Raw genomic sequence first — 21,862 nt, 5'->3', positions numbered from 1 at the left:
AACAAGACCAGGAGCTGACTGTGGCTCAGATCATGAACTCTAATCACTAAGCAACAAGTAAGCCCAGCTGAGAAGCACAAAAGACCCTAAAATTTACTCTGAAAGTGCCCTAATCTACCAGCTCAATACATACAAAAACCAGAGCCCTGACTGTTTGGCAGTGTCTAGAAAAGTGCAGCTCTTGTACATGTATCAAGGGTACTCTGAAGGGGACATATCAAACCATTATTTTGACATCTTTACAGGTAGAACCTGGAGAGGAAAAAAGTGTCAATTAGTTAGAAGAAAACACAGGGTTGGCAGCGACTTCTTGAATATGACACCAAAAGGACAGGCAACAAAAGAAAAAAACAGGTAAGTTGGACTTCATCAAAATTTAAAACATTTGTGCATCAAGGGACATTACCAACAGAGTAAAAAAGCAACCTGAAGAACTGGAGAAAATATTTGAAAATCATATATCTGACAAGGGATTGATACCCAGAATATACAAAGAACTCCTACAACTCAACAACAACAAAATTTATTTTAAAAAGGGCAAAGGACTTGAATAGACATTTCTCAAAAGAACATAAACAAATGGTCAATAGGCACATGAAAAGATGCTCAACATCACTAGTCATTAGAGAAATGCAAATCAAAACCACAGTGAGATACCACTTGACACCTATAAGGATGGACATTATAAAAGAAAAACTTTTTCAAAGAAAAGAACAAGCTTTGGTGAGGATATGGAGGAACTGGAACCCTTATGGATGTAGGTGGGAATGTAAAATGGTACAGCTGCTGGAAAACAGTATGGTGGTTTAAGATTAAATCATGTAACCCAGCAATACTACTTCTGGATATATACCCCAAAAAAGTGAAAGCAGGGACTCAGATACTTATACACTCATGCTCAAAGCAGCATTGTTCATGATTAGCTAAAATATGGAAACAACCCAAGTGTTGTTTCATTTGGGTTCACAGTGAATGGATAAGTAAAATGTAGTGTATACATAGAGTGGAATATTATTTAGCCTTATAAAGGGAGGAAATTCTGACATATGCTATAACATGAATGAAACTTGAGGACATTATGCTAAGTGAAATAAACTAGTCACAAAAAAATACAAACATTGTATGAGTCTACTTAATCTACTTAAATGAGGTACTTAAAACAGTCAAAATCATGTAGACAGTAGAATAGGGGAGAAGAGAATGGGAAATTACTAATATTGTTTGATGAATACAGAGCTTCAGTTTCACAACATGAAGAGTTCTGTGGATGGATGGTGGTGATGGAAGCACAGCAATGTGAATGTACTTAATGCCACTGAACTGTACACTTAAAATGGTTAAGATGGCAATTTTTAAAAAAATGATGCATTTTATTTTATTTACTTTTGGCCATGTGTCACGGCAAATGGGATCTTAGTTCCCCAACCAGGGATAGAACCCATGCCCCCTGCAGTAAAAGAGTTGATTTTTAACCACTGGACCACCAGGGAAGTCCCAAGATGGTAAATTTTATGTTACATGTATTTTACTACAATTAAAAAACAAAACAAAAAGCATAAGCCTCAGCTTGGAGGAGCCTGAAATTACTTCTACTTATCAGTCTAAAGTTAATAAGACTCTCCCTCACTGACTGGCAACAACCAGTCATTCATTCAGCAAATATTTACTGAGCATGTACCATGTGCCAGGTACACTTCTAGACACCTGGCATACAGTAGTGAATAAAACACACAGAAGGCCCCAATTTTCACAGAGCTTACATTTTAGACTGGTGGATATTCAAGACTCATTTTGAAACCTTAATGTCAATATATTAATTTACAAAAACAACTAGAACTGGTGTTTGACCAATACAAATGACCTTTTAACATATGTTCAACTTCACTCAAACTAAGAGAAATGCAAATTAAAACTATACTTTGTTCCCCAACATATTGATAGAAAGTCCAAACTTTGACAACACATTCTGTTTATGAGGCTGCAGAGGTATAAGTACTCTCATACATCACCTGTGTCAGGACAAAATGGCACATTTTCCATGGATAGGCATTAAGTATTCACAACACCAAGAGCAATGAAGTTTCGGCAGGCTTCCCAGTGAGTTCAACAGCGTGTCCCCTGCCATGGAAATCAAATTCAATTTGAACTAGTCACTCTCCTTTAAGAACAAATTCTAGGACTTCTCTGGTGGTACAGTGGGTAAGAATCTACCTGCCAATGCAAGGGACAAGGGTTCGATTCCCGGTCCAGGAAGATTCCACATGCCAAGGAGCAACTAAGCCCGTTTGCTATAACTACTGAGCCCAAGATCTAGAACCCACAGGTCACAACAGCTAAGCCCACGTGCCACAACTACTGAAGCCCAAGCACCTAGAGCCTGTGCTCTGCAACGAGAAGCCACCACAATGAGAAGCCTGCACACCACAACGAAAAGTAGCTCCCGCTCACTGAAACTAGAGAAATCCCACACACAGCAACAAAGACCCAGTACAGGCAAAAATTAATAAAAATTTTAAAAGACAATTCTAAGAAATAAATGCAAATGTATAAAGATATCAATGTCCTAATTCACTTCAGTCATGTCCAATGCTTTGCAACCCTATGGACTGTAACCCGGCAGATTGCTCCATCCATGGGATTCTTCAGGCAAGAGTACTGGAGTGGGTTGCCATGCCCTCCTCCAGGAGATCTTCATGATCCAGGAATCAAACTCCTGATTCCTGCAGCTCCTGCATTGCAGATGGATTCTTTACCACTGAATCACTGGGGAAACCCAAAGATATCAATAGAAAGATGCTATTAATAGTTGCAGCATTATTCGTAATAGAAAAAATTGCAAAAATAACCTGAATGTTTATCAGACGAGAAACAAATAATGACATATCCAAACTACAGAATGTTACAGAATCATTGAAAAGAGCTATAGTTTATCTACATTCCACCATAAATTAAATAAAAATTAAATTGCAGACAAAAACGTATCATCATAATAATAGATAATATTTGGACTTCCCTGGCAGTCCAGTGGTTAAAACTCCACACTGCAAATGCAGGGTGCATGGATTCAATTTTTTGTTGGGGAACTAAGATCCCACATGCCATACAGTACAGCCAAAATAATAATAATGATAGCTAACATTTATATTGCATTGAAAATATGTCAACAGTGTTCTAAGAGCTTTTCATATATTATCTCATATAATCCTCACAACAAACTAATGAGGTAAATACTGTTATCATTGTTGTTCAGTTGCTAAGCCGTGTCTGACTCTTTGTGACCCCTTGGACTGCAGCATGCCAGGCTTCCCTGTTCTTCACTATCTCCCAGATTTTGCTCAAATTCATGTCCATTGAGTCGGTGATGCTATCTAACCATCTCACCCTCCGTTGCCTCCTTCTCCTTTTGCCTTCAATCTTTCCCAGCATCAGGGTCGTTCCCAGTGAGTCAGTTCTTTGCATCAGGTAGCCAAAGTATTGGAGCTTCAGCTTCAGTGTCGGTTCTTCCAATAAATATTCTGGGCTGATTTCCTTTAGGATTGACTGGTTTGATCTGCTTGCAGTCTAAGGGACTTTATAGAGCCTTCTCCAGCACCACAATTTGAAAGAAAACACGAATTCTTCAGCACTCAACCTTCTTTAGCGTCCAACTCTCACATCCTTAAATGATTACTGGAAAGACCATACAGACCTTTGTTGACAGAGATGTCTCTGCTTTTTAATACACTGTCAAGGTTGATCATAGCTTTGCTCCCAAGGAGCAAGTGTCTTAATTTCATGGCTGCAGTCACTGTCCACAGTGACTTTGGAGCCCAAGAACATAAAATCTGTCACTGTTTCCACTTTTTCGCGTTCTATTTGCCATGAAGTGATGGGACCAGATGCCACGATCTTAGTTTTTGGAATGTTGAATTTTTTTGGGGGGGATGTTGAATTTTAAGCCAACTTTTCCACTCTCCTCTTTCACCCTCATCAAGAGGCTTTTTAGTCCCTCTTCACTTTCTGAGATTAGAGAGAAATCTGCATCTGCATATCTGAGGATATTTCTCCAGCAATCTTGATTCCAGTTTGTAATTCATCCAGCCCAATATTTCACATGATGTACTCTGCATATAAGTTAAATAAACAGGGTGACAATATACAACTTTGTCATACTCCTTTCCCAATTTTGAACCAGTCCATTTTTCTGTGTCTGGTTCCAACTGTTGTTCCTTGATGCACATACAGGTTTCTTAGGAGACAGGTAAGGTGGTCTAGTATTCCCATCTCTTTAAGAACTATCCACAGTTTATTGTGATCCACACAGTCAAAGGCTTTAGCATAGTCAAGGAAGCAGAAGTAGATGGTTTTCTGTAATTCCCTTGCTTTCTCTATGATCCAATGAATGTTGGTTATTTGATCTCTGGTTCCTCTGCCTTTTCTTAATCCAGCTTGTACATATGGAACTCTTATATATATATACATATTTGAATACATGAAAATGGTGTGTGTGTGTATGTGTGCTTAGGCATATAACTCTATGCCTAGATAGATAAACTTAGCAGGGAAATAGAAAGAATACCCATGAAATGTAATGGTTATAACTCTGGGAGTTGTATAGAGTGAGAAAAGTAGAGGAGGAAATTTTTACTTTGTTATGTAGTTTTTGTATGTGTTATGTGTGTGTGTGTATGTATGTGTGTGGTTTGTTAATTTGTGGTTTCCAGAAAGCTTTTTTTCCCCCAATTTTTTTTATTTTGGTAAAGTATTCATAATACAAAATTTACTATTTTAACCATTTTTAAGCGTACAGGTCAGGAGCCTTAAGTACCTTCACTTTGTTGTGCTACTATCACCACCATCCTTGCACATAACTCTTTTCATGTTGTGAAACTGAAATGCTATACCCATAAATAACTCCCCATTTTCTCCTCCTTCTCATAGCCCCAACCATTCTGCTATCTGTTTATATGATTTTGACTACTCTAAGTATCTCATATAAATGGAATTCTATAGTATTTGTCTTTTTTCTGACTTATTTCACAAAGCATAATGTCCACAATGGAGTTTCATCTACCTTGTAGCATATGTCAGAATTTCCTTCCTTTTTAAGGCTGAATCACATTCTACTGTATATATACAGCACCTTTTGTTTATCTATTCATTCACTTGGGTTGCTTCCACGTTTTATCTATCATGAATAAATAATGCTGCTATGAACATGAATATATATATATATATCTGAGTCCTTTTTTTCACTTTTTTGGGGTATATATCGGAGATGTAGAATTGCTGAAAACATAGTAATTGTATGTCTCATTTTTTGAAGAACCACCATACTGTTTTCCGTAGAACCTGTGCCATTTTACATTTCCACCAATAGTATAAAGATTCCAGTTTCTCCACAACCTCACTAATGCCTCTTATTTTCTGGGTTTGTTGGTTTGTTTGTTTTGATAGCAATAATCCTAACGAGTATGAGGTGATATTTCATTGTAGTCTTGATTTGCACTTACTACATGATTAATCGAGGAGGGCATGGCAACCCACTTCAGTATTCTTGCTTGGAGAATCCCCATGAAGAGAGGAGCCTGGCAGGCTACAGTCCATGGGGTTGCAAAGAGTCCAACATGACTGAGTGACTAAGCACAGCACAGCACACAATGATTAATCATGCTAAACACCTTTCATGTGCTTGCTGGCCATTTGCATAACTTTTTTCGAGAAATGCCCATTCAAGTCTTTTGTCCATTTTTGTTCTATTGTTAAGTTTTGGAAGGAAAAAAAAAAAAAAGAAAAAAAAATCAACAGGTCAAGAAAGAGTCTTTGTAAGAGGCATCTGTTAAAACCTTATCTATCCAGCTACCAGTCTACAGAATTACAAGGCCTGGATTTACTACTCACACTTTCTGAGGTGAAAGTGTTCCTCCATCAGTCTTATCTGACTCTCTGTGACCTCATGGACTGTAGCTTGCCAGGTTTCTCTATCCATGGGACTCTCCAGGCAAGAATACTTAAGTCGGTTGCCATTTCCTTCGCCAGGGGATCTTCCCCACCCAGGGATCGAACCCGCGTCTCCTGCATTGCAGGCGGATTCTTTACCTTCTGAGCCAGCACTTTCTGAAGTGTCTGGAGTCATTTAAAATTTTCTACAATTGGACTTTCCATACCCTCATCACACCCCCACACAATCCCCTTGTGTGTGCGTCCTGTTTATTTACTCACTCCTGTTTTCTTTTTCTTCCTGTGGGTTTGTAGGATGGTCAAACATCTTCTGCAATGTATACTCATTTAACGGAAAACATTTACTGAGTTGCCGTCTGCCTTTTCTTCTCCAAGCTAAATTTTCCAAAATTCTGAAGAAATAGTTTTCATTCAGCACCGTCACTAACTGGTAGAGGGAAGAAATGACAAGGCCCACGAGAACCACGAGGGGTGTTCCTGAGGAAGGCGGGCCAAGCCACAGCCGCTGCGAGGAAACAAATCTCGGCCGTTGGAACTCCGAATCCCGACATGCAACGCGGCCACGGGTGGTAAAGACCCTTGCAGAAACTTTGCCACATGGTGAAACACCAATAGTTCTCATGTTGAAAGAGCGCGCTGCCTTGCTGGAAAGCTCCTTCCAACCAAAAGACACTCAAGCTGCCTCACCCCACTTCCACTGTGTCCCCAAGGTCCCGCACTTCGGCAGGCCTGGCTGATGCACCGCAGTCACGGCCTCGTTCCCTTAGGGTGCCGCACCTCTCAAGACTCCAATCTTGCGGCTTACGTCCAACTCAACTTTATACAGTTCTTGGTTCCAAATTTATTTCCAATCTGATTAAGACACAGAGTAGGGTTTCAACAAATGCCGACAGACTGAATAAATGAAGACGTCATAAAAGAATAAAATTTTAGCCACACATAATTTGGCAGAAAGATTATGGAGCTATAATCGCACACTGATCGGGTTCCAACACCAGTTTTTCCACTTAATCCAGTGGGGTCCACGAGACTTCAAAAAATGTTTGTTGAACGAATGAATAAAACTTTCTCACAGAGACATATGACGAACTAAGTACGATAATGCTTTTATTATTCCCAGCCACAATCAGCGCTTAATATTAATAGAATTACCACTCTCCCTACTATTCCACGTTCTGTATTTATGTAGACTTGTGAGTGCCCTGAGGGTAAGGAATGTCTTACTCGGTCTGGACTCCCCAAGGTACCGGCTCACATTAGGTGAGGAGAAAGAAAATGGAGGACCACAATGTTTAATGTGCTGGGAGCTGGTGATAAAGAACCCGTCTGCCGAAGCAGGAGACAGGTGACGCAGGTTCGATCCCTGGGTGCGGAAGATCCCCTGAAGGAGGGCATGGCAACCAATCCAGTACTCTTGCCTGGAGAATCCCCATGGACAGAGAAGTCTGGAAGTTTACAGTCTATAGGGTCGCAAAGAATTGGACACGACTGAAGTGACTTAGCACGCAAGCGCGGAATGGAGATTACACATCGAGAGCCGCTTCGCAGAGAGTACGAGTCTCATTATCCCCTAAGAACGTCAGTTTGCTAGGGAACAAATGATGGCGGCAACACTTGCACCCCATAAAACCCCTCCTCGCCGCCCGGGTGGCTCAACTGGCCGCCACCCGCACCGCTGGGCCCTACTCCTCTCTGCCTCTCAGCTCAGCCCTTAGGCAGCCCTAGGGGAGACGCATGCGCATTCTTCTGCCCACGGCCCCTCCCTCCCTCCTTTCGCTGCTCCTTCACATTTCGAGTGCTGGATCTTTTTGTCCCTTACTGCGTGCCGTGTCAGTTTCCGTGCGGAAGTGGTGGCCGTGAGAGAAGATGGCGGCCACTGTGGTGGCACCGCCTGATGCCTTGGCCAGTCGGGTCAACAAGCGCGGCGGCGGCGGACCGGGAGGCGGTGGCGGCAGCGGCAGCGGTGGGGCAGCCAGAGGGGCGGAGGAGGAACCGCCGCCTCCCCTACAAGCAGTTCTGGTGGCCGACAGCTTCAACCGCCGCTTCTTCCCCATCTCCAAGGACCAGCCTCGGGTGAGCGACGCGCTCGAGAGCTGCGGGAGGGCCTTGAGGTGGCAGGGCTAGACCTAGTTATACTTTCAGCTGTGTGGTGAGGCGGCCTCTGGAAGGACTTGTTCCTACTCTCTTTCCCAGAAATCGGGTTTACCTGGTTAGCAGGAAGGCGGAGAGACCGTCAAAAGCCTTGATGACTGCCTGACCAAGTGAGTGGCTGGCAGATATGGGCACGCGTAGTGCTGTTCGCCTCCAGGTTTGCGAGGCCCGCAGGACTAACCTCGGGACCAGGGCTTGTGAGAAGCCTTCACACGAGGATTTAGTGCCTCAAGAGGAAGCTGCGCCGCTTTTATGCAGAGGAAAAAGAGATTCTTAGGTGAAAGAGAATGTCATCTCCTTTTGCCTCCAACAGGGAGGTCCTGTGCCTTAAAAAGGAGCAGACTGATCTGATCCCATAGTAACAGCTGTTTTGGATCTTGTACAGTGTGCTTTTTTTCTTTCCCGGGTTTTGATGACAGTCAGTGCCATCTGTCAAAAGGAGAACAGAACGGGTTCAGTGGCTGGTTGCCAGCATCCCCTGTATTGTCTAGACACTGGGGAATTGGACTGAGCTACTCCTAGTGATTGCTGGGTTCCTCAGCAGTCCCCATTTCAAAGAAAAGGACTGACATTTGATTCAGTGAAAACCGTCTTTGACTCCCCACCCCACCTCCAAATAGTCTAACTGGATATTGGTTTTGGGCAACTGATTGGGATGGCTAGCCCCTGGCTCTTAAAAAGAGATCAAGGAAGGAAATCTTACAGGGAAAAAGGCCTTAGTGGTGTTTTAAGTTTCTGGAGGTATGACTGATTTCTAGTATTAGAAATCAGGGTTGTCTGTTCTGTATCAGCTCTGTCTGATGCTAAGCAAGTAGATTCCATGCTTTCTGTATCCAGATTGCAACACATTAGACTCATGTTTGGGCTTCCGGAATAGCGCAGCTGGTAAAGAATCTGCCTGCAATGCAGGAGATCTCAGTTTGATTCCTGGGTGGGGAAATTCCCCTGGATAAGGGATATGCTACCCACTCCCTTGGGTATGTATTCTTGGACTTCCCTGGTGGCTCAGATGGTAAAGAATCTGCCTGCAATGCGGGAGACCTGCGTTCGATCCCTGGGGTGTAAAGATCCCCTGGAGGAGGGCATGGCAACTCACTCCCAATTTTCTTGCCTGGAGAATCCCCTTGGCCAGAGGAGCCTGGTGGGCTGCAGTCCATGGGGTTGCAAAGAGTTGGACTTTGGACATGACTGAGCAACTAAGCACTGCAGACTCATGTTTAGAGCATGCCATGAACACCAAAGGCAGGAGCCTGATTACTTTTAAATAGGAAAGATAAAACTAGTGTTTGAAAAAACTGACAGAGGAGTGAAATTGTGGTTGAAGTGGGAGAAAGAATGGTTCTCAGAGGATCCTCACAGAAAACAAGTCTTCAGACTTTTTTTTGTCTCTTACCCTCCAGGTCCTCTTGCCCCTGGCCAATGTGGCACTAATTGACTACACTCTGGAATTTCTGACTGCCACAGGCGTACAGGAAACCTTTGTCTTTTGTTGCTGGAAAGCTGCTCAAATCAAGGAACATTTACTGTAAGGCTCTGCAACTTTTCTTTCCATGTTTCACCATTTTCCCCCTGGTTTCCTTAGGATGAATATAATTAAGGGGAAATCATGAGGGAGAAAAATGTGTCTATTTGTATCCCATCATAAGGTCTAAGGGCATTCTCTTCACTTAGGAGGTGAGCAGCTGAAACTGTGACAAAGATTAAAGCACAGCATTTGAATTTTTTCTGAATATCATAAAGTTTAGTCCCAGTGAGTTTTGCTTTTTATTTAGTAGCTCCAATATGCCAGTTACAAGAGTAACATCTTTGTTTTTCCACTGAGCTTCTAAATGTTGAACTCTTCCTCATCTTTGTATTCCTGATACCTAGCTTAGTACCAAGCACACAGTAAACACTTAATAAAATGTTGAGTGAAATCTTCTTGAAAAAGAGTGAGTCTCAGGATTTAGAGAAGCTTAGGAAATAAAGACTAGGATTAGCATGATCTCCATCAGACAGCTCCTAAATTTGATATGAGCTTTAAGAGAAAAGTTTGTTCCTAGAATACTTCGAATAACCTAAGTCTCAGCTGGATTTTTAGTTCAAATCCATGTTTGGGGATGAGTCAGGGAATGGAGAGGAAATAGCCATGCTTCTCTAACCCATAAAACAAGATTGGTGACACTATACTGAAACCATTAATCATAGTTCATTAATCTCTTTGAAGTTGAGGACGCTGGCAGAAACTCCAAAAAATCACAGCAAAGGAGTGTGAATGTTGAATGGCGGGGGAATAGGGAAGCTCTGCATGATCTTTATGTTTGGTTTATTCATTCCCCTCACCCCTCCCTTCCCTTAGGAAATCCAAGTGGTGCCGCCCAACATCCCTCAATGTGGTTCGAATAATTACATCAGAGCTGTATAGATCACTGGGGGATGTTCTCCGTGATGTTGATGCTAAGGCCTTGGTGCGCTCTGACTTCCTTCTAGTGTATGGGGATGTCATCTCAAACATCAATATTACCAGAGCCCTGGAAGAACACAGGTCAGGATGGGAAAACGGTAGAGGTGGGGTTTGGGACCACAGAGCCCTAGGACTGCTGTTTTACAGCTCTCCTTTCTGTCCTTTATAGGTTAAGGCGGAAGCTAGAAAAAAATGTATCTGTGATGACGATGATCTTCAAGGAGTCATCCCCCAGCCACCCAACTCGTTGTCATGAGGACAATGTGGTAGTGGCTGTGGATAGTGCCACAAATCAGGTGCTCCATTTCCAGAAGACCCAAGGCCTCCGACGTTTTTCTTTCCCTCTGGTATGTGGTTATCTGGGGTCCTTGAAGTGGGAAGGTGACAACCTTCAGCAGGAGAGATGAGTTAAAGTCCTTGTGACTTCTCCCCACAGAGCTTGTTCCAGGGCAGTAGAGATGGAGTGGAGATTCGCTATGATTTACTTGATTGTCATATCAGCATCTGCTCTCCTCAGGTGAGCTACTCAGGGCAAAGGCTGCATATCCACAGAGTAAAACTCCGAGGGTATATTACCACCCCCTTAAGTGGCGAAGGTATATTTCTTCTCCCTCTCTCTCTTATCTGTTCTATAGCAAAGAGGTGCTGTCATCTTGACCCCAATAGCTCATTGGCAGACTTTTTTGGGATTCTGGCCCATGTCCTGCTGTCATAGTATCTGCTATGTCTCCAGGGGGCTATGTTTTCTTCCAGAGAATAGTACTTAACCTTAGCCCCCTCTGACTTCTCCACACAGGTTGCTCAACTATTTACAGACAACTTTGACTACCAAACACGAGATGACTTTGTGCGAGGCCTGTTAGTAAATGAGGAGGTAATAAAAGGCTCCCAGTGCCTCTTTAGAAGAGGGCTGTAATATTATCTCACACTGATAATTTTTGGTTTCCCTACCCGCCCCCCCCCCTCTTTTTTCCTCTCTTTCTTCATTTGCTTTTTTATTTTAACCAACTTCAGGGACAGTAGACCCTACTGACACAAAAAAGCAGAAGATTCATTTTTTGTCTTTGGCAGATCCCCAATACCATCTGACCACTAGTGACATGTTAAAAAAATCTCAGAATCAACAAATTGATTGCTAAAAACATGACTATCCACCATCACACATAATGTGAAAGTTTGTTTTCCCTTGGATAGGTGGGGGGACTTTTGGTCTCGTCTTATATTTTATTGAGCTGGAAGGAAAATAGCTGGAGGTGAGAGGGAAGCAGTACAGAGAAAAGTCTCAGGCCACTTGGCTGTGACACTAAGAAGCAGTGGGGAGTTTAAAGAAGTTAGAAGAGAATTATACTGGGGGATGTTCTTTGTGTCTTGCTTGCTTGAATGACCTTTCTTTTTTTCTCCGCACTTAGATCTTAGGAAACCAGATCCACATGCATGTGACAACTAAGGAATATGGTGCCCGGGTCTCCAACCTACACATGTATGCTGCTGTCTGTGCGGATGTCATCCGCCGATGGGTCTACCCTCTCACCCCAGAGGCTAACTTCACTGACAGCACAGCCCAGAGCTGCACTCACTCCCGACACAACATCTACCGAGGGCCTGAGGTCAGCCTGGGCCATGGCAGCATCCTGGAGGAAAATGTGCTCTTAGGCTCTGGCACTGTCATTGGCAGCAATTGCTCCATCACTAACAGTGTCATTGGCCCTGGCTGTCACATTGGTGAGTACAGGTAGGGAGGTCAAGCTGGCCATCCTAGGAGCAGGAACTTGGGGGAACCCCATGAGTCCAGAAAAGGATACAGAGGGATAATCCCTGAGAATAAGGAACTAGAGTGGCTGCCTTAATAAAGGAAGGAACAGGAATATAAAAACAATGATACTTTTAATTTGTGGTCTGTGAACCTATTATTAGGTGACTCTTCATATTCCAGGGTACCCTGTATTCACATTCAGGACCAACTGGGATAATTAACATGCAATAACACCTGTTTAGTACATTGCTGTTTACAAAGGGCTTCTGCGTACTTTATTTCATTTAATCCTCACAAAAACCTTGTGAGGTAGGTATTGTTTATAGATAAGTTTTAGAGATGATCAAAAAGGCTAAAAGTGGTTGTCCTCCCCCAAGGTCATGGCTCATAAGACGCAATGCAGGTACTTGATTCTAAGTCTAGTGTTCTTCATACTCTTAATAACTCACTTTAGTTATAAGAAAGTGATGCTTCTTATGGAACTACCCCATTAAGAGCACAATAAGATTCTGACTTTAAAATGTACCAAAAGAGGTAGAATAATTTGGTTCTACTTTTAGACATGAGTGTGATTCTAATAGGGTTCTTGAGTTCAAGGGATCTCCAGAAATCTTAAAGGTTCTTGGGTTCTTAAGTCCAGTATATAGTTAAATTGTTGTAAACCTGGTGGAGGATAGTCAGGCTGAGCAATGTTCCGGGTCTCTGGCCTGAGCTTAGAGAGGGAGAAGGAATTTATGGTGATTTGGCGATGGAGTAGTAGAGCTGGATGGGAGCTCTGCTGGTGTCAGTCAGCCCCATTCTCCACAAATGGTCTGAGAAGTGGTCTGGTCTGGAATTGGAGCCGTGGGTGACCAGGAGTCTTTCCTATCCTGAGCCAGGTGATAATGTGGTGCTGGACCAGGCCTTCCTGTGGCAGGGTGTCCGAGTGGCTGCTAGAGCTCAGATTCATCAGTCTCTGCTCTGTGACAATGCTGAGGTCAAGGAAAATGTTACACTGAAGCCTCGCTGTGTCCTCACTTCCCAGGTAAGACCTGCTCCACATGGCACATAGGCCATGAGCTGAGTGGTGGTTATGCTGAGCCAGAAAGTGCCTATGTCCACCAAACCCAGCCTGAATTGAAATTCCCAATCCAGTGGTTTCATTTGCTTTCTACTTGGCTAGGTAAAGTCACTCTTCTTTACTGGGAGTACTATTCCCATACATTAATGGATCTGTGCCACCCATTCCTTTTTTCTCCTCCAGGTGGTAGTAGGCCCAGATATCACGCTGCCTGAGGGCTCGGTGATCTCTTTGCACCCTCCAGATGCAGAGGATGATGAGGATGATGGTCAGTTCAGTGATGATTCTGGGGCTGACCAAGAAAAGGATAAAATGAAGCTGAAAGGTGTGAGACTCAGCAGGTGTGGGGCATCTGTGTGTCTCTGCCCCAAAGAAATACCAGTTTCCTCCTAAGGGGTTGGTGCTTCTCCTGGGCCCTTGCTAAAGATCAGTGTCTTTTCCAGGTTACAATCCAGCAGAAGTTGGAGTTGCAGGCCAGGGCTACCTCTGGAAAGCTGCAGACATGAACATGGAGGAAGAGGAGGAACTACGGCAGAATCTATGGGGTGAGCTAGGCCTCATTCCTGCCACCCACCATCTAAATCAGATTATTTTGAGGGAGTTTGAACACTTCAGAATCAGTCTGGCAGTGGTTTAGTCCCTAAGTCGTGTCTGACTCTTATGGCCCCATGGACTGTAGCCTGCCAGGCTTCTCTGTCCATAGGATTCTCCAGGCAAAAATACTGGAGGGAGTTGCCATTTTCTTCACCGGGGGATCAGAATCAGACTGCTTGTTCGTTAATTTATTCATGCAGACAGAGCAGATATATTGCTCTCTGTCAGTGGCTTTCTTGTTTTCTTTTTTCTCACCCCTTCTGGACTCCCAGGACTCAAAATCAACATGAAAGAAGAGAGTGAAACTGAAAGTGAGCGAAGTATGGATTCTGAAGAACTAGACAGCCGGGCAGGCTCCCCACAGATGGATGACATCAAAGGTACGTGGCCAAGGGAGCAGTGTCTGGGACAAAAGAGGAAAACCTCCAGTTTGATTGGGCATAAAGTGAGGACTGGATGACTTAAAGCATCCTGGAGCAATATCGGCCCATGAACTTACTCTTGCTTTGATTTTAGTGTTTCAGAATGAAGTCCTGGGAACACTACAGCGGGGCAAGGAGGAGAACATTTCTTGTGACAATCTAGTCCTAGAGATAAACTCTCTCAAGTAAGAGCAGCCCCTCCCTGTTCTCATCGCCTCGGGGTAATCCCAGGTGGTGGAGGTTCTCTCCTGATTGTTCCCCAAATAGGAACGTGTTCCCTTGACATCCCAACTGGATAAGGCTGGTCGCATTTGAAACAGGGAGAACATTATTCTAGCCACAGCATAGACTTCTTCCTTCCAAAATCCTCCCTTTCCATGTTGCATCTGACTTCCTCTTCCCCAATGTCCTGCCAAAGTCATAGTCCTACAGTATGTTGAAAGGGCCAGTGAAGGCCCTGGTGTCACCCCAGTCTCCCCACAGGTATGCCTACAACATAAGCCTGAAGGAAGTGATGCAAGTACTGAGCCATGTGGTCCTGGAGTTCCCACTGCAACAAATGGATTCCCCGCTAGACCCAAACCGCTATTGCGCCCTGTTGATTCCCGTAAGTAAAGATTGAGGCTGGGTACAAGGGGTTGAGTGGAGACAAGAATACATTTTGGGGGCTTGACTTTAAGGGAAATCAGGAATAGAAGGTCTTATGGGATATATGTTACTTGTGGTTCCTTTCTCCTTGCCTCTGGACACAGATTGGGTTCTAGAGCAGGTTTGGCTGTCCAGGGGAATCAAGTTAGTTTCAGTACTGAGTGGCCTTTGAGATTCCAGTATTTAGGTGGTGCTAGACCCCAAAGGCACACCCAGAATGGACTGGATTGTCCTGCTGTCTGACTGAAAATGATCTGACCCAGAATAAGGTGAATGTTTAGACTGGGAACAGGTATTTTTGAGGCAGCCTACAGCATCTGACCCCCTTCACCTTCCCTTGGAAATTTTCCCCAGTCCTGCCAGCAGCTCCCAGATGCCTCTGACATAATTCCACAGAGCCTGTATAATCTCTCTCGTCTTTTTTAATTCTTAATTTTGTGACTTGTGGGATCTCAGTTCCCTGATCAGGGATTGAACCCAGGTCATGGCAGCGAAAGTGCCAAATCCTAACCACTAGACCAGGCAACCACCTCTTGTCTTGAAAGACCCACGTTATCATTATTGATTCTCTTTATTGTCCAGGTCTAGGTGCATGCTCAGGAATTTATTGCAGCTTCTCGTCTTTCCCACAGTTGGTCAAGGCCTGGAGCCCTGTCTTTAGGAACTACATAAAGCGCGCCGCTGATCATTTGGAATCTTTGGCAGCCATTGAGGACTTCTTTTTGGAGCATGAATCTCTTAGCACTTCCATGGCCAAGGTGAATACCACCCCAAGCCACATAGTCCTGCATTTACTTTGAAATAGGCTTTGGTGACCTCCATGGAGACACAGGAGAGACTGACATGAATCCATATGGAGTTTGGTTAATAGCTTCATCCACCTGTAGTGTTGTGCTCATGCTGGGATAGTACAGCTTGGAGCCAAGCTAGTAAGGCAGTCATTTGGAGGTTGTCCTGGGAATGTGTGGAGCACTATCCAACAATGGTTACAGAAGTCAGACTTGTCCCAGTATCAGAGTGAACAGCTCACTCTTGTCTATTTTGGAGGAGACTACACAGTGTGTAGGAGGCAGCTGAGGGCCTGGTAGGAAGACACCTCTGGTAGGATTATCTTGTTGCCTCTTCCTTTGTTATCTATTGTATCTTCAACCCTGCAAGCCCCTGAGACCTCCTCTGCTGGCCTTCTGTAGGTACTGATGGCTTTCTACCAACTGGAGATCCTGGCTGAGGAAACAATTCTGAGCTGGTTCAGCCAAAGGGAGGTAACTGACAAAGGCCAGCAGTTGCGCAAGAACCAGCAGGTGAGTCAGGCTGCCCTCCTGTCACCGCAGTGGTTGTCTGGTTCCCTGGCTCCTGGCCTCAGACTCCAGGTGGTTGGTCCCTGGGCCTCTGGTTGTTTATCCACCAAGGAGAACAGGAGGGTTATGTGCGTCTCCCTCAGTAGCTCTCCACTCTGCTTCCTTACAGCTGCAGAGGTTCATCCAGTGGCTAAAAGAGGCAGAAGAGGAGTCATCTGAAGATGACTGAAGTCATACTGCCTGCTCCTGTGGGTGTTGTTGATTACCTTCAAGGTTTCTGAGCCAGGACAAGTGAGAGACTAGTTCAAAAGGATGAGTGACCACCATCTGAACTGAGGCTGGAGCAGAGGCTGGAACTATAGTATTCTTCCCACCATCAGCAACTGTGTGCCTCCCATCCTGACTGGGAAGTCGGGGTGAGGGAAGTTGGGCTGGATAACAGCTCTGCCTAAGGAGGAGCTAAGCAGGCCCTGCGGTTAGAGGAAGGCCAGAGGAACAGCTTTGTGCTCTGGTTTCCCTTCTGGGAATAGCAGAGAACAGTTGGCCCTCTCTGCTGCTTGTATTTGTTAATATTAAAAAAACAGAGAGAGGGGTATATTTGGTTTCTCTCCAACTCTGATCAGCCATTGATGTAGGTGACCAAAGAGTTCTCAACCTCTGATGTGGTAGCCTTTCCTTAACCACCTGGTGGAGAGGGAGAAGAGGGGTGTTGTGACCACTAGATGGTACTGTGGTGCCTCGCTAGTTGACTATTGCCATGGTCATGATAGTGGAGGGGCTAGGTTCTTTTCCAGCCTTTGTGGACCAGTTTGTGGTCCTGGAGTGGTGTGCCTGAACCAGGTTCCATAGAGAATCCTAGTCCAAACACTTTTCTTCAGAGGGTGATGATACCAACCATATGTGTAAAGTCCATTAACCACCTGCCAGTCCATCACATGCTTTGTCCAGTTGATCCAGTACCACTGTCAGGGAAACAGGGCTACTCTTCATCTTCAAAATAAGGGAATTTGATCAAGATCTCATGACTCTTGGGGGATAAAGCTAAGGACTTGAGCTTCGTCCAGAATTCTTTTTCCTTCACCATTTTCAGTGTCTCAGTGAAGGGAAATTTCCCCCAGATGCAAATACAACCTCAGGCCACCAATGGATATTCTTAAGAACAGAGGAGGAATCTGAAATGGGTAGTCCCCTAATATGTTATTTTAGTTAATCTTCACATCAGCCCTATGAAGTAGGTCTTATCCCCATTTTCTGATGAATCTAAAGTTCATAGAGGTCCCATAAGTAGTAATTGATAGAGCAAGGATTTGTTATTAGACTCTAGAGCTGGAGTTTCTCAGGTTCCAATATTGTCTGCTTTAACTTGGACCGTGAGACATGCCCTTCTGTTTTATCTTGTTCAGTTCTTTGTTGCTGTCCTATAATCCTCACTCTGTTAACACTTAACTCTGGCAGATGTCTCTGGTAACAAGTGGCCCTCTTGGATATCAGATAAAATTGGTTACCTTTCTTCATTTCAATTGGGTAGAAAGGAGTAAGCTGAGGAAGGGGATACTGAACTGTGTTCAGGAGTGTGAAGGGGCATTACTCAGTGTTTCTGAAGAGGGGGAAATAGGGTGGTTAGGATTTGGCTTAATTTATTTTCTTATTCAGTAAATCTCAGTTTCTTCTTTGTCAAATACAGGACCTAGTGACTAGAGAGCATGTGAAGGTTACAAATGGACCTCATAGGGGCAGTTAAGTACAAATAACTGTAGAATACCTCTAATTTATACCTCTAATTTATAGTGGGTGGCATAGATCAGAAGTGGCCTGTGGAACTTTTTGGAAGGAAGATATTCCTTCTAGTTTGGGTGCTTAGGGAGAAGGCTTATAGGATTGTGACACCTGAGTGGCCTTTTAAAAAAAAAAAAAAGAGTAGAAGGGAACGTTATAAGCAAAGCAAAGGGTTTCCACTTGAGTATGGCAGATTGAACACATGGGCTTTTTACTCCCTCCAAAACCCCTTTCAAACATCGACAGAGGAATTCTTCGAAAAAGGCAAGTGACTCTATGCAAGGAAAACAAGGTGACAGCAATGAATGAGAGACATCAACATTTGGGAAAAAAAAGTAAATGGAAAGATGGAAGTTGAGCTAGCAGAGCAGAATGAGATGGGCTGTACCTGCTGAGGTGGTCGTTAACAAGAGGCAAATCAATGTGCCCTTCTGAACCCAGAAGAGGCTCAGGAGAGGGGGTACAGATTGGGGCTGAGAACTGGGGCTGGGGGGGAGGGGAATCAGAGATGTGTATGAGAAAAAGCCCCCCAGGTCCTTACTTTATCTGATCCAACCAAGTGATTACCCCTACTTCTCTGTGAGAAATGGGAACTTTAGTCTCTGGAGAAGTGGTGGGAAGGCAATTTTCAAAGAACTACTTATATAAAGGTTTCCTAAATCCAAAGGTCATGAGTTTCTAGATTGATGAGAGTCAGTGAGTGCCCAGCATAGTCAACAAAAATAGCACCGTGAAATCGCAGAACCTCAGGGAAAGTATAAACCTTTAGAACCTCTGGATTTAATAGGAGACATGGTGGGGATGAGAGTGAGGGGCTAGATTGAAAATGAGAGATAAAGTGCAAGTATATGAGTAGCAGGGCTCTGAAGGTGAGCACAATTGACATAACCCCTAGGCTAAAACAATTACAGACAAAAGGCCCACAAATACACATTTTTGTTTCATGAAAAAAAGAAATCCATCTTTCCCCCACTCATCACCCTACAATGAAGCTGGTTATTTAATAAACCCTATACATCATTCGAAGAGTTGACTCATTGGAAAAGACCCTGATGCTGGGAGGGATTGGGGGCAGGAGGAAAAGGGGACAACAGGATGAGATGACTGGATGGCATCAACAACTTGATAGGCATGAGTTTGAGTAAACTCTGGGAATTGGTGATGGACAGGGAGGCCTGGCATGATGTGATTCATGGGGTCGCAAAGAGTCGGACACGACTGAGCAACTGAACTGAACTGAACTGATAAATGGACAGAACTTAGAATTAGTTTTTTAGTATTTCACTCTTAAATGTGAATAGACCATTAAGGGCCACCAGACATTTGAGGAACCTTGCAACATGAAAGATAGAGATCAAAACAAACAGAAAATTGAAACCAAGGAATTCACAAAGTAACTTTCTGAAAACTTAAGAGATGAAAATGTTATAATTCTCAAAGCTCAGGGAAGATATTGTGTCTTTGAATAAATGGTATGAAAAGGAAAAGTTGGAGAACAAAAGAACTCTTGGAAATTAAAAAAATAGGTAAATGAATTTTTTCCTACTGGAAAACTGGAGGAGTACAAAACCAAATAGGAGGGAGATTATACTATGTCCATGCTTATATACTTACTGAATTTTTAATTGTGAATGTTTTACCTGTATGATGAAATAGGGGAAAGGTTGGAAATAATGTTAAGAAATATTGCAAAAAGGTGAAATCATTTAAAAATAAAGTGGATGATAAAGGAGAAAAAAGGATCAATCCAGAAGGTCCAACATCTAGCAGGAGTTGAGTAAACAACAGGAAAAAAATGGTAGTAATGTTACTAAATAATTCAAGAGAGTATTGTTGAACTTCTAGATGGGAAGTACTCACCCAATGCCTAGCACAGTGAGTAGCACCAAGGCATATCACCAAGAAATTTGAGAGCCCCCAGGGATAAAGAGAACTTCCTAAAGACTTGCAAAGAGAGTTAAAAACAAGTCCTGTACAAATTAAGAGATCAAACTGATCACTTAATAGCAACACTGGAAGCTAGAAGACAATGGAATGACTCAGAATTCTGAAGGAAAATTATTAATACTTGAAATGCAGAATTATACTCTCCAAGTTTCTCCCCAATTAAATTTTTTTTTTCAAAACTTTTTCTTGAAGTATAGATGGTTTACAATGTTGTGTTAGTTTCAGGTGTACAGCAAAGTCATTCAGTTTTATATATATTAATATATATATTTTTTCAGATTCTTTTCCATAATAGTTCACCCCAGATTTTTATCTCTCATGCTTTCAAGGGAAACTACCAAAGGATGTGTTTACTACTATCAAGGAGTAAATTATTGAGGAAACTGGGATCCAACACAGAGGAGAGGTAAAGAGAGTTCAGAGAATGATGCAAAGAAAGGATGAGAGCTGTTCACAAGCTGAGACAGCCAGCAGTGCGGACCAGAGCAATGGAATGGAAGGGTCCAGAAAAGAAAGCTGATGGGTTATCTAACACATTTAATTGAATTAGTAAAATATGAATTGAGAAGCTATTAGATTATGTGGAAAGACTTAATGATAAGTACACTATATAAAAAAGCAAATGAAAGAGTAAGGCAATGATTAATGCCAGGAAGAAGAGTTGGAAACATTTAAATGTCAATACTACGTACTATATATATTTTCTTAACCAAAATCCTAAGAGGTTAGGGGAGGTGGAAAAAAGGTAAATCCATCAATCAAAATTGGAAATCAACAAATAATGTCTGGAATGCATAAATAAGGGCTTCCCTGGTGGTCCAGGGGTTAAGAATCCATCTGCCAATGCAGGGGACATGGATTCAGTCTCTGGTCCAGGAAGATCCCACATGCCTTGGAGCAACTAAGCCTATGCGCCACAACTACTGAGCCCATGCCCCTCAACTAGAGAAAGCCTGCTCACAGCAATGAAGACCCAGCATAGTCATAAATAAATACATTAAAATTTTTGAAAGACCTACAGAATGTATAAATCAAGAAGTAATATGAGCTTTAAAAAATGTACACTGGGATGGGGGTGGGGAGGGAAATGAAACAGGACTGCTGTTAAAGGTTTTCTTAATATTTATCAATGCGTGCCTATTACTTTGATAAAAATGTAAAGGGAAGGTGTGAAATGAAAATATATTCAGTGTTTGAGCAGGGGCTGACAAGTAGGTTGAACAGATTAAGTCAAAACTTTATAGTTAGGATACAATGAAAAAAAGGCTGTAGAGGTAGGTAGAGGTTAGATTATGGAGAGCTTTGAATATCACGCTAATGATATTTGGGAAGTACTGCAAAATGTGGAGAGGTTTCTGAGATGAAGAGGTATCTGAAAGGTCCTTAATCTTGAAATGCTAATTTGGCAACAGTATGCAAAATGGCATGGGAGGAGCCCACACTTGTTTCTGTGGCCTAAAAGGACCTAAGTGGTCTGGACCCAGCCTACCTAATTGACACTCATCTACCACCATCATTGTAATCACAATGACTTTTTGTTCTTCAAATTTGGCAAGTTTATTCTTGCCTTAGCCCTCATACTTGGCTGTCCGTCTGCCTAGAATGTTCTTCCTCCAGACCAGACCTTCTTATAGCTGCTTCCTCACTAGTTCTAGGTCTCCAGGCAAATGGAAAAGGCCTTCCCTGACTGCCTATGTTGCTGTTTCCCCTGTTACTATCACATCACTCCGTTTTACCCTTTTGCATAGCATTTGTCACTCTGAAGTTATTTATTTACAGCCTGTATCCTGCTACAGTCCATGGGGTCGCAAAAAGTTAGACACCACTGAG

General features: G+C 43.2%; 1 protein-coding gene across 1 annotated transcript; it reads left to right on the top strand.

Moving 5' to 3' along the window:
* Positions 1–7,777: 7,777 nt before the first annotated feature.
* Positions 7,778–20,993, top strand: EIF2B5 (eukaryotic translation initiation factor 2B subunit epsilon). Its single transcript, XM_065942775.1, has 16 exons — positions 7,778–8,013; positions 9,492–9,616; positions 10,430–10,615; positions 10,704–10,881; positions 10,971–11,051; positions 11,331–11,408; positions 11,944–12,256; positions 13,166–13,311; positions 13,531–13,672; positions 13,791–13,892; positions 14,214–14,321; positions 14,458–14,548; positions 14,847–14,970; positions 15,644–15,769; positions 16,202–16,312; positions 16,479–20,993. The coding sequence occupies exons 1-16, from the start codon at positions 7,807–7,809 to the stop codon at positions 16,536–16,538; spliced, it is 2,178 nt and encodes a 725-aa protein (XP_065798847.1). The 5' UTR covers positions 7,778–7,806; the 3' UTR covers positions 16,539–20,993.
* Positions 20,994–21,862: the final 869 nt, after the last annotated feature.

This window comes from Muntiacus reevesi, chromosome 8, assembly GCF_963930625.1.
Source record: "Muntiacus reevesi chromosome 8, mMunRee1.1, whole genome shotgun sequence".
Taxonomy (NCBI): Eukaryota; Metazoa; Chordata; class Mammalia; order Artiodactyla; family Cervidae; genus Muntiacus; species Muntiacus reevesi.
This window is presented reverse-complemented; position numbering and strand designations above follow the sequence as displayed.